The sequence below is a fragment of the Terrapene carolina genome, unplaced genomic scaffold (genome assembly GCF_002925995.2).
Source record: "Terrapene carolina triunguis isolate 2854851 unplaced genomic scaffold, T_m_triunguis-2.0 Scaffold62, whole genome shotgun sequence".
NCBI lineage: Eukaryota > Metazoa > Chordata > Testudines > Emydidae > Terrapene > Terrapene triunguis.
In genome coordinates this window covers 55,330,794-55,344,503 of record NW_020664413.1, presented here as the reverse complement: position 1 = coordinate 55,344,503, position 13,710 = coordinate 55,330,794, and the positions used below count along the sequence as shown (strand labels likewise).

The window sequence follows — 13,710 nt, the reverse complement described above, 5'->3', positions numbered from 1 at the left end:
GCCGTGTGCCGAACGTTGCCGACCCCTGTGTTAAGGTTTTCTATAGTACTAGGTTTCAGAGTAGCAGCCGTGTTACTCTGTATCCGCAAAAAGAACAGGAGTACTTGTGGCACCTTAGAGACTAACACATTTATAAATTTATAAATGTATTAGTCTCTAAGGTGCCACAAGTACTCCTGTTCTTTTTCCGGATACAGACTAACACGGTTGCTACTCTGAAACCTGTCATTATGCAAGGCACTGCATTTAGCCGTATGGAGTGGAAATCCATCAACTTCATGAAAAAACTTGTACAGATACAGACAGACATCATCTTCCTTTCCAAATGCAAGCAGATGGACATCATACCAAAAGGACTAAAGGTAAATAAATTTGTTAGTCTCTAAGGTGCCACAAGTACTCCTGTTCTTTCTATAGTACTAGTTACTGTAGCATCTAAAGGTATGCCTTAATGGCTTCTAGGCCACAATTGCAGATCCACAGTTATTCAGGATGCAGTTTTGAAATATTTTTCTTCGGTGGCTTTTATTATATGTAAAAATTCTAACCCTAAATTAATCCTATATGTAACTTCATTGCAATCAAGGGCTGAGATGACCCAGTGTGGTGTTTGAAATAATTCTCTTGTTTAATATAGCATGAAGTTTGGGTCAGGGCACAGAATATTTCAATATGTGAACCAAATGCTGTAGTAAATGCAGCTATTTGTCTTACACAAAACAATTCATTTAAACATGCTGTCCACACAACCTTTCTTAAAGTGGCACCATTACCTTTTTCTATTTAAAATAGAAACTGATGATGTCCTCTTGCTTCTGGCAACACTAACTCCCTTTCCCCCTCCCCCGCCAGTGTTCTGGTGGAGCTCTCTAGGGATGAACCATTCCCTCTCTATGGCCTCTCTAACGACATTGCCAATAATGATGCCAATTGTGTTGTGGATATTTGTCTAGTAGAAAGTAGTCTGAGATTACCCACAATTCCAGGCAGGTCAATGGAAAAACTTACAGTTTACCACTGCTTGGACGGTCCCATTTTGAACTGGTATCTTAAATCCTCCTTTTTATAACTTTTTTAAATGAAGCAATGATCATTCCTTTTCTTAAGCCTATCATCTGAGAGCATTCATTGTCATCTGTTTTTTTTCTTTTATTTGATGATGACCTGATTAGTTGTGAAAATCCTGACGCTACTATGTAGAAGTAAATTGAGCTTGTTTCATCATATCATGTTGGTGTAAAACTGGAGTAGCACAGTGGTGGATTAGGTCCAACATGTTCAAGGAATAACTTCAAGCTAAGATGATTAGTGAATATATATCAACCTAAAATCACAGTTATTAAAATAATATGCTTGGAAGTGGACATGTTAGTGTTGTGTGGGATTTTGGCCTTCTGGGACCCAAAGCAAAATGGAATTTTGCCACAATAAACCAGAAAGTTCTGTGTTTGGGTATTTGCCAAAATTTTAATTTTTCTAACCTAACTACACAAAGAATACTAAACAGAAATACTTCAAATAGCATATATAACATAGCAATAAAGATGGATGATACGATCATAAGAGAAGGTGAAGTTGAGATAGTTAAAGGTAGGCAACCCCCCAAAACACTAGTCAAAACTTGGCCACCCCCTTATGTTTTGTTACACTGCAACAACATTGGTGACTGACACATCTTAAATGTAACTGATTTTATTGCAAACCAACATCTGGAAAGAATTTAAAACAATATTTACCCTTGGTAAGATTACAAAGGGCAACTCTTGATTTTAGATGATATACATTATGTATTTTTCTTAGCACAGTTGCCATGGAAAAGAAAAATCAAATTAAAAACATGCATGTCAAAATATAAATGTCAGACAGTTTAGATGGCCCATGCTAATAATCCATCACAAAGCACTGAGCTGGCTGAACAATGTGATACTTTAAAAAATGAAATAAAAACCTCATGTAATGGAATGTCCAACAGACATTTATATATTCATCTCCCTATCTTGCTGGTATACATTGTTTTCAATGGCTGTTGACAGGACTGGAGTTTAACCCTTGGTGTTACCCAAACAAGTCATGAAAACATTTAATATCAGAAGTAGAGCAATAGGCTGAGCCCTTCTAAGTGCTTAGGATGAAACTCTACTTGCTTCACTTATACAAGTAGTCTTGTTGGGGGGCTACTAGCATAAGTAAGGCAAGCTGGATTTTACCCATAGTGGCCCTTATACTAAACTCTGTTAACAGCACCAATGTCCATTATTTCACCACTTCACAAATAATTACTTGGCAGGTTTGTCGTTTACTCTCTGTACACAGACGTCACTTCCCAAATGTGTTTTTCCAGTTTAGGTCTCTGGACATCTAGTAAATGCACTGCATAGGCTAAACATGTTACAGATGCCCAGCACCCAGTGGCAGTGTATTACCTATAATGTAGCTTATATACAAGGGCTCGACCCACAGGCCAACATCAATAAGTGCAAATTCTGCTAATCATAATGGGAAGAATACATGAAATCCTACAATTTCCAAAAATTGATTGGAGTGCAAATACATGTAAGCTTCTTCCAACTTATTTTTGAGATAGCTAATGGTGTGGGGGATAAATTCTGATCTCTGTCTGAAAGGTTGTTACTCCTTCACAGAGAGATGGAGCAGCAAGGACTGAGAACAGACTATTCCTTTTTCTGGTGTTTGTGTTGTTAACACATTCCTCTTTAACATTTTAGAGCGACTTGGAAACACTAAGACAAAAGAACAGCTCGCTCATGCAAAGCACCCTGCTGGTCCGTATGGTACTATGCTCAAAACAAAAATTAGAGGGTATTACCTGCAATAATGCATATTTGTATCGTAATTGACAATTTTTGCTGTGAAAAGATTTTTGTGTTTCAGAGGCCAAGCTTAAAGTTTTCATACAGAAACTCAACATATTTCCAGCAATAATGGCTGGGGAAGGGAAGTTTTACTGGACTAGACTTAATAACTTCATGTGGTAGCCACTCCTTTGAAAATCCCCCTAGAACAGTAGTTTTCGACTTGTGGTCCACAGTCCCCTGGGGGTTCGCAGACTACGGCTAAGATTTCCAAAGGGGTCTGCACCTCATTTGAAATTTGTTACTGCTCTGCAAATGAAAAAAGATTAAAACCCACTGCCCTACAGGCAAATCATCAGGGGACTTAAAGGACCCTGATTTCCCTTTCCCGTTTTGGGATGTCTGCTGCATTAGTCCCTTGACCAAATTTTGGTAAACTTTGCATTAACACTTCCTTTGGTGACAGCAATTTGGAAAAGTCTGGCACTCCGGTGCTGAAAGGAACAAGACAACAGCAAACAGAAGAGCTCCCCTCAAAATCTGTTAGAAGAAAACAAAACCCTTTTTTAAAACTCTGAAGAGAGAAATGTTTGCTTATATTTGAAATGGAGACCTTGAAAGTAGAATATGATATAACTGCATCCACAGTAGAGGCTGCAGTTTCTTAAATCTATATAGCTAAATCTGTACAAAAACTGTAGACCAGCCCTTTGGCAGATAATAAACAAAGGTGCTGACTCATCACGACTGTTTTCAGACAATTGTGAAGCAGACATGCCAAACCCGTGGGAAAAACAAACAAACAGAAATTGGGCTTGTTTTGGCTTAATTGGCTTGAGTTGCTTGTTGGGCTTGTAGCTTGTTGATGCTTTTTTTTTTTTTTTTTAAATTGGCTCCCGGCAAGGGCGGGGGGACAGTCAAGGGTTCACAGCGGGCCCACCACAGTCCCAGACTGCACGCCGGGGGATCTAGTCCCATAGAGTGTTGGGGTTCTTAGGGATTTGCCTTGTTTTGAAATCGGATTAGCTTGATGTTTGGCTTATTGTGGACGTCGGGGTGCTTATTTACCACATGAAAGTTGGCAACTGTGTCGTGAAGGCGTTTCTTAAGAGAGATAATACCTTAAAGAGGGTTGTGAGGCTTAATGTTTGCAAAGTGCTTTGAGTTCTTTGTCTGAAATGTACTATAGAAGTGGAAAGGAGTGTTACTGTTCTGTGAGATATCTTTTGAGAGAGTTACCGAAGTCAAGGCTACTTTGGAAGGATGAGAGAGAGCCTGAGAAAACAAGACCACAGACCTGCCTGTTTGCGTGGAAAGTGTTATTTGAACAGCTAGGAGAGCTTTCCATTAAACCAGTCCAGAGCCAGTTTGTACATAAGAAATGCACCTGAGAACCGAATTGCTGTGCTGCTGACGGATAAGCCATTGCTGGACTAAGAGCATGTTTCCTAGAGAACACTTGGTGCATGGGTGGGTAGAAACAAACAGGGAGCTGAGTTTTTATTGAGAGAAAAGGTGTACTCCATCATGAAGTCAACTATCCACTACAAGACTTTCGTCTTGAATATAGTCCATTAAAAGGGTTTCTTCTAGATTAAAGCTAGTGATTTAGATCTGTTTAAATTCAAGTATCATTACTAGTGGAGGGATGGTGGTGGGAATTGCAGTAATGAAATGCTTGTTACTGCATCATTTATATCATTATGGAATATACATCCCTACACAGAATATCAGGGTTGGAAGGGACCTCAGGAGGTCATCTAGTCCAACCCCCTGCTCAAAGCAGGACCAATTCCCAACTAAATCATCCCAGCCAGGGCTTTGTCAAGCCTGACCTTAAAAACCTCTAAGGAAGGAGATTCCACCACCTCCCTAGGTAACCCATTCCAGTGCTTCACCACCCTCCTCGTGGAAAAAGTTTTTCCTAATATCCAACCTAAGCCTCCCCCACTGCAACTTGAGACCATTACTCCTTGTTCTGTCATCAGGTATCACTGAGAACAGTCTAGATCCATCCTCTTTGGAACCCCCGTTCAGGTAGTTGAAAGCAGCTATCAAATCCCCCCTCATTCTTCTCTGCTGCAGACTAAACAATCCCAGTTCCCTCAGCCTCTCCTCATAAGTCATGTGCTCTAGCCCCCTAATCATTTTTGTTGCCCTCCGCTGGACTCTTTCGAATTTTTCCACATCCTTCTTGTAGTGTGGGGCCCAAAACTGGACACAGTACTCCAGATGAGACCTCACCAATGTCAAATAGAGGGGAATGATCATGTCCCTCGATCTGCTGGCAATGCCCCTACTTATACAGCCTAAAATGCCGTTAGCCTTCTTGGCAACAAGGGCACACTGACTCATATCCAGCTTCTCGTCCACTGTAACCCCTAGGTTCTTTTCTGCAGAACTGCTTCCTAGCCATTCGGTCCCTAGTCTGTAACAGTGAATGGGATTCTTCCGTCCTAAGTCCACGACTCTGCACTTGTCCTTGTTGAACCTCATCAGGTTTCTTTTCGGCCAATCCTCTAATTTGTCTAGGTCCCTCTGTATCCTATCCCTACCCTGCAGTGTATCTACCACTCCTCCCAGTTTAGTGTCATCTGCAAACTTGCTGAGAGTGCAGTCCATGCCATCCTCCAGATCATTAATGAAGATATTGAACAAAACCGGCCCCAGGACTGACCCTTGGGGCACTCCGCTTGATACTGGCTGCCAACTAGACATGTAATGAAGCCGAGCTTGCAGGGGTTGGGACTAGGCCTATAGATCTGTGATTACACAGTTCCACCCTCCTCCTTTCCCCAATCCACAAAGGGTGTACAGCCAGGGTAGTCCTTGGACAGTCTTCCATAAAGAAACTGAAAAGATTGGGACTGTTTAGAAGAGACAGAAGGGATATGATAATGGTATACAAAATAAATGGTAGAGAGAAAGTAGATCTGAAACTATCCACCCTGTGCCACAAAATCAGAAACAAGGGGCATTCATAAACACTGAGCTAAAAAGGATGAGCTGAAGAATCCACTATGTGGAAGGTGGAAACTGGGAATAGCTGAACAAGGATGGTGTGATGAAGGGAGCAGGGGTAGGGAGAAAGACCAAGACCCAGTTGGAAAGCACAAGGGGGGAGGGGGGGAGAGAAACGGACACTGCAAGAGGCCTGCAATGTACATCACAGCATTTAGAAATACCATAGTATCTAAATTATCAAAATGTCTGTACTACTGTACAGTGGTTAATTATCTGACCACTTCTCACAAGGTAGCTTTTCTCTTTAAACTGTTAGAGTAGAACAAACTAGTATAGTTTCACAGCTTAACCTGCCGTACCACAATTCCATCATAATTTAAATTCAATTTTAGTACAAACCTACACTGTTACATTTGCACTTGTATAAAGCATCTTGATTGTTTTATGGTTCATTTAGTCACCTTTAGAATTTTTTTAAATAAAAGATAGCATAATTAAATGGATACAAATACAAATAAGTGTTCAGATTTAATGTTTTAACAGTATTTTTACACATATCCTCACATATGTTGGTGCTATATCAGTAAAACAAAGGGGGATAAAAAAAAATCGCTACAGCTAAGTTTCCAGAGATTTGAAAGTATATACACTTCTACACTAAATGAGGAACCTTGACAGTTTCTCAGAGCTGAATCTTGTTCTACAGGACATTTTACTATATACAGTTAGAAATATTTTACTATCCCTCAGGACAAACAGCAGACCACCTTATGTCTTTCTTAAGTAAGCCACTTTGACAACATTCAATACAAGGAGTACACGAATACAAATCCACAATAAAGTATACCTCACACCAGTTAACTGCAGATTCCTTGTTTAATAGTTAGTTTTACATTCACACTGAGGTGGTTTCCCCCATAAAAATATTTAATTACTTTCCACGTTGTCTGCACATATTTTTAGCATGCACTGAAGTGAATGACAGAGGCACAGTCCAATAGACCACTGCAACTGGCTAAAGAAAGTGAAAAAACAGCCAAAATATTTCAAATTAAAAAAGAGACAAGTAGCAAATCTTAGAACAAGAACCACTCTTAAAGATGGAAACACATTTTAGAAGAACATTTATCTTCAAAGTAAAATGGAAACTATAATATGATCAAATGTACTGGCTATTGTAAGCCACTTCTGTTGTACTGATGATTCAGATTTCCTTAGGACAAGCATCCAGAAACCTTGAGGGCACTGCCAACCAGTATAAATAGCTCTTCTCGCAGGTTTGTAATATCCTCTTAAAAGTGAAACTTTCCACTTTGGCTAGGACGGAATATTGTTTTGAAATGTGCCTATTACAGAATAGACAATTCTCTTTTCTTTGTGTACCAAGATTAGTATCTGCACAACTTTGGAAAAGATTTTTCATTACACACACACACACACACCCCCACCAGTAAGGGGCATAAGATGTATTTTTCAGTCTAAGCGTGGATGATTTGCTTAAGACCTTTCAATTAGTAGATTTTGATTAAACAGTCCACAAAATGTGTGCTTTGTTGTCTTTAAAGCATATATTTCAAATAGAAAAACCCTGATTCCCACTTCGTGTGTAGTTAGAGGATTACCCCTGGTAGCACTCTTATTTTGGAATGTGTATATAAAGAAAGGTTATTAAAAATGTATTGAAAAGATAGTCAATGGGTAGTGTTGGCTAAAGCTTCCAATGAAACTTGAACAGCAGCAGAAGCTGGAGATCACATCTTTGTGGAAAGTTTAATGATTATGAATTCATTTTACATATTATATGCTATAATTTTCTCCATTGTTTAAAGCACTTTAATGTATAATTACTGAATAGACTAATTTTTTTGTTCACTCATGAGCAAACATTTAAGCCCATCTAAGTTGATTTAACCTTAACAGATAGTTTTACTCTGAAAAATGGCTCTGTAAAACATGGTATTTAGTGTGCAATGTTTTTCACTTGCTTCCCTATCAATTGTGCTAAGTTGACAAGTAAAAAAGATTTCTGTAGAGTCTAGCTTGGATTTTTCATTCTTGCACACCACCATCAGTAAGATACGTCCATGCCAAATTATGTTTGTGACATCCATTTAACCTCCAGTGTTCTTGCACAGGGGTAGCTGAGTGGAATTAAACAATTGTGTGATGATGCATGAGGAAAAAAGAATCCAGCTCCCTCTTTCAGCATTGTAGAGCTAAAAGGAGGACAAATTAAAAACTGTCACTAAGCAAGCAGATATAACCCCGAGTAAGGAACGAGTTGAGTATGGTGCAATTTGTACATTCTCTTTTCAAAGTAGACCGACACTAACTTTTGGTAGTTCCATCTTCACAACCAAGGGTTGCTGTAACAATTGTTTTACACACTTCTAGACAAAAATATTTTTTCAAACAACTATTGGTTCAACAGCTGTGGCTATCTTTAGGGTTATGATTTTCCAAGCCAAGATTCATTTATCACCTGGATAAATATGAAAAAGACTTGTAAGGCAACAGATTCTCTCTCTCACCCATCTTGTAGTAGTTTTGAAATACATTCAACTTTTGTGCCTAAACTAGCTGACAGCATCCTTTGTACTTATCTAGTTTTGCACTTTGGTCAGAAAAAAATTGCATAGAAAATTATGCTTCTGAAAATAAAGCTGTATAGCTTTTTTGTGTGTGCAGTATACTACAAACGATCATGGTTCTACAAACTGATCTTTCAAAATTCTTGTGAAATTAAGAACATGTTCTAGAATTTACCATATAACTTGCAATATATACCAGCATACAATAGATCTCATGGCTTGATTTAGATTAACAGAAATTTGTTACAGATTTCAAAAAGGGCCCAACAGTTTCAGATACAAATGGATTGACACACCTCACAGGTAACTGTTATAATCAAAGCATACGAGTTGTATAAGTTAGTCAAGCCTCAATATGAATAGGGAATGTTGAAACAGTAGTAAACTAAACACTAAAGAGCATTCTTGGTCATTTTAAAAATTATACCTACATGTTTAATATTCTCTAGTCCCCAAATGAAAAGCTACGTGATGGCAGATGGTTAGCAATTAATTAATGGAACTTTCATAAGCACCTTGCCTTTTCTGGGGCTATTAGGAAGAATAGATTGGCACCATTATTCCAAAAGTAAATGTCATTTGTACTTTTGCTTCATTTAGGAAAAGTTACAAAACTAGCAGACTTAAACTATCCAGATAGTACAATTTGCATTGAAGTATATAACCAAGACTGTTCCAACTATCATTTTTTCCTTTATGCCAAAAAGCTTAAAGATTGCTGTTTTCTACTGGCAGAGGTCAAAATTAGGTTTCCCAATAAAAGTGGCCTGACATTCAGAGGTACCGAGCACCTACAACTCCTACTGACAGCAATATATGACTTAGGAGCCTAACTTCAGGCAGCAGGGTTGAAAATTTTGGCCACAGAAATCAGTTTCAGATTAAATACAAACATTTTACACAAAAACGTCCATCTGTTATGTTAAAAAATATATCTATATATGGACAGTTACTTTTTTCCAAGAGTCATACGATCTCTCTTGCTATAGGAATATCAGCACAAGCATCTAGGCTCTTTTGCCAAGCCCCTTCTTAAACCACATGAATTTATATATATACAGATTAACACATTATAATGGATTTAATACTTTTCTTTAGAGACCGTCTGCGCAAAACAAATTGTAAGTCAACATTACAAGACTTTTAATGTCAAAAGTGCTTTTGCAAAGAATACAGTACACAGATGTGTATTCAAAGTCTCAAAATACTTCATGAATTCTGAAGTGGTTATCTAAGGAAGGGACTTCATCTGCAAAATGAAGCAGTTTATTTACTTGCACACCAAATTCTTCAAGAATCTGCACAAATTTCTTGTGCTCCTTCCCAATCCATGACCTCATTGTATCAAACACTTGGTAAGGTGTAACATGAGCATGAACTGCAATCCCTGTCTCTGCAAATTCTTTCAACACTTCAGGATCAGTAACCCAAGTATTGCTTCCTCCAGAGTGACCACCATCCAGCCAGTAAAATGCTTTTATATTTTTTATAAAGGCATCTGTGTTCTTGTCCTTTTTCGCTTCTTTTAACTCATAAAGCAGCTGGTTCAAAACCACACAACCTTTACTGAAGCCAATCAAAGTAAATGATGCTTCACCTATAACAGATGGTGTACCAAAACTCATAGCAGAATTATCAGAATATTCCCAATTTCTCTCTCTCTGTGATGCTGGACAGCCATTTGTAGTAGGAACAGATTTTGATTTACAAACAGCTATCGTTTCATCCTTGTTGAAATTATACATACTCTTTTGGGACAGCAAAATGTTCTGGGTGATACTGAATGCATTAACTAGCAACGCATGAAGGTGTGTGAAAGCTCCAAAGTCACTGCTGTGTTCTGGTGCTCCAAACAAATTACTTGCCACAAAATTATCATAGCAGCTAAATTTGTGCAGATGCATACGGGAACATTTTACAACCCAAACATAACTATTAGGGAATCGGCGAGCGAGTATAGTAGCAATGTTTTCTAAACTCCAGCACTCCCATTGAAAGTTTTCTGGATGGCAGGCCATAACGTCACGATAGTTCTGAAAGAAACGAGACAGACAATACATTACTATGCTGTAAGAATGCAGTGTTTCTGGTGAGCAAAGGTTTAACTCTCGGTTTGTTTCAGACTCTCTAGCACAAGTACTTATGGAAAGGGCTATGGTTGGCTGCTAGAGAGGGATACATGATTGTCTTTGGGAAAGTATGTCTTTGAGACATTCAACACCCAGGATCACAGGATGAGGTTAATCTCCAAAATGGGAGATTTTCTTTCTGTTTTCTTTCTGATAAGTAAAATATGTAAACTTAAACAAGTCTTAAAGAAAAGATGTTGCTCACTGCACACACATTATAGCAAAATATTACCCAAATACAGCATTCAGTCTCCAAGTGTTGATTTTTTTTGTGTTCTGGTGAATTCCCACTTCAAAAGGCTAAGATTCTGTAGACTACAGATTACATTCAATTATATTCAGCCTCACAAAAAAATACTAATTCACCATTATTGTTTGGCCTTAAAATGTAAAACTATTTTAACATCACTTTAAGGATAAAAAATGCACAGGAAACTAATCAAAGACATCATCGATCTCATTTCTTTTTAAGAGAGGTTAATGCATTCCACTTATATCCACCTTGCTAACAGTGCAAACAACAACTCCCAGAACTATGGGTGGTCTTCCACAGTCCTATTTCTATTAATGGAATGGAACTGATTAGCTTTTCACGAAGGATAATGCAAGAGAAATGACACACAACTCTTGACAAGCCAGACCTAGTTTACAGAGGACAAAGTCTATGCTTCTTTGCACAGTCACAAACCTTAAAAAGCAAGATAAAATTGTGTTTGTGCAGGGTTGTTGTTTTTTTTTGCTTCATTCTGGTTATGAAGGAGGAAAAGTTTTTTTTTCCTAACAAAAAGTTACTCTTCTGCTTTCTTCACCACAGAAATATTGAAGTCAATAGGACCACTCAGAGACAAAGCTAAACACGTGGGTAAGCCTTTGCAGGATCAGGGCCTCAATCTCTGAGTCTCAGTTCCCCATTTGTGCAATAAATAATACTTCACTACCTCAAAAATATGTTGCAAGTATGAATTTGTTAGTGACTGTAAACCACTCAAATGCTCCCAACTGCCACAATAAGTAACTACAGAAGTCACAATAAGTTATTGTAACTGAACATCTCAATTATTGATGCCAGTGTCAAGAACTTTCAGGCCAAGAAACATTAATTACTGGTTTTAGGTAAGAGTTTCTGTGAAAGAACAAGCCTACTAGCCCTGGTTCAAGCAGTTTATAAACTTCACTTGTGTAGCTTATTAGCTTCCAAATCTAAATAGCTAGACTTAACATTTTATAATGCATTAATGCATGGGGAGTAACTGTCAGAAAAAGAAACAGTTAACTTCTTCTTAGCGTATGTGCAACGTGCCTCAGGTGGCACGTGACCAGAGTGCATCACTGAATTTGGTCTGTTCGTTGGATCTTTAGCTTGCCCAGGCACTGACAGGGAGCACGACATGAATGCTGATCCATGTCCCCCTTCCCCCCTGTTAACTGAACCTTAGAGCTGAGAAACCAAGCACTCAAGAGCCAGAAGACTACAGGAGCTAATGCTGCTCCACAGTTTGAGATTTACCATGTCCTGTTTCTCGTTAGATTTATTATATTACTGATGATAATGTTTGGGTAAATTGCTAACATTCTAGAGCAACCTTAACTTTTGACCACTCGATTTCACACCAATATTGTTTTATTAGATTTTTAAAATAATTGTCATACACATGCACACATCATCTTAGTGAAATCTATTTTCACCCTAATAAAACAATTCAATTGTACAATACAGAGTTGTTCACTCTAGCCAGAACTGCAGTGCACACACTACAGAGAGATGAAACAAATCAGGCATCAACTTTCACTCTACTTAACTGTAAAAACTCTCACTGTATCCAAATGTAAGTAGCTCCCAGTAGATCCAAGCACACAATATATTTAACATTGAGTTGCAATGCATACTATATGAGATAATCACACTAATATTCCACACTAGTGGACAGGACTGTATTTATCTATCTATAGCAGCATTTTTATAATGCTTGCCATAAGAACGGCCATACTGGATCAGACCAAAGGTCCATCTAGCCCAGTATCCTGTCTTCCAACAGTGGCCAATGCCAGGTGCCCCAGAGGGAATGAACAGAACAGGTAATCACCAAGTGACCCATCCCCAGCTTCTGGCAAACAGAGGCTAGGGACACCATCCCCGCCCAACCAGCAGCAACATTCCCAAGTGTACCCCTGCACAGCATGCCTTTAGCTCCCTCCATTGCGGGTATTAACTGTTTCTGATGGACACACTGACAGGCGCTCCGGGAGCACAATGCTAAGCGAGTCTGAAAATGCCCCAATATAACAGAACAAAACTCTCCCCTCCTCGCAGTAGCAGGTTCAGCCTGACTCAGTAGTCCCGGGAGAACACGGGCGGGGCGGCGGGTCTACACCCCTGCCCCCGTAGGGTCCCTATGGGGGAGAACACGCCAGGGCTGCCCCCGGTCCCTGTGAGTTCGCGCTGGGGGAGGGAACAGCCCGGGGCCGCGGGTCTGTCTGCTCGGCCCCCGCCCCGGCTCTACGCGGGGCTCCCCGGCCCATCTCCCCGCCCGGCCGGCCGGTACCTGCACGTCCCCCGGGAAATAGACGACATGGTGCCGAGGCGGCGGCGGCTGCTCCGGCGGCAGCAGCAGCAAGAGGTCGTTGGTTCGGCAGGGGTCGGCGCCCGGCACCTGCGGCAGCCGCAGCCACGGGGGGCTCAGGCGGGCGGAGGAGGAGCCGCCGCCCGAGGGCCCCGCCCCGCAGCTCGGCGGGGCTCGGCACAGGCTCATGGCCCTGGCCAGGCAGAGGAAGGCCGAGCCGACCAGGCCCCTCAGCACCGAGGTGGCGGCGGGGGAGCAGCGCCCGCGCCTGCTCATAGGAGCCACCAGCCCGCGCTGGGCCTCGCGCGGCGGCCGCAGCACCAGGCCACACCTGCCGCCGACCTACAGCGCATGCGCGAGCCGAGGGGCGGCGCCGCCGGAACGGAGGGGGTGGGTCCTATCCGGAGAGAGAGATTTCGGGGCGTGGCCTGGGGGAGCTCTCCCCCTATTGGCGGTTTCGCTTCCCGCGTCTTCTTGGAAATGGAACAGGGGAAAGACCAACGGGAAAGGGATGATGGCGATACGCATGCGCACAGGTCCTGTTCGTGCCCTAGACTTTTTGCAACAGGCATAACGGCTCCCTCCTAAGGGATGCGGCAGGACAAGTAAAAGCGCAGTGGGCGATAACTGCCCGTTGCTGACCCTGCAGCCC

The 13,710-nt window shown here is 40.8% G+C and overlaps 1 protein-coding gene across 1 annotated transcript; it reads right to left on the bottom strand.

The window, feature by feature from the left end:
* Positions 1–6,634: 6,634 nt before the first annotated feature.
* Positions 6,635–13,377, bottom strand: CUNH2orf69 (chromosome unknown C2orf69 homolog). The gene is made up of 2 exons (XM_024206991.1): positions 13,041–13,377; positions 6,635–10,401 (listed from the first exon to the last, which is right to left on the bottom strand). Exons 1-2 carry the CDS (start codon positions 13,332–13,334, stop codon positions 9,568–9,570), a joined length of 1,128 nt encoding a protein of 375 aa, XP_024062759.1. The 5' UTR covers positions 13,335–13,377; the 3' UTR covers positions 6,635–9,567.
* Between the last annotated feature and the right edge of the window lie 333 nt (positions 13,378–13,710).

What these genes read in the sequence shown, in the direction of transcription:
- CUNH2orf69 (XM_024206991.1), bottom strand. Translation starts at nt 13,334, where the DNA reads ATGAGCAGGCGCGGGCGCTGCTCCCCCGCCGCCACCTCGGTGCTGAGG. An exon ending in ATTTCCCGGGGGACGTGCAG is followed by an intron (nt 10,402 to 13,040) that starts GTACCGGCCGGC and finishes CGTTTCTTTCAG; the next exon opens with AACTATCGTGACGTTATGGC.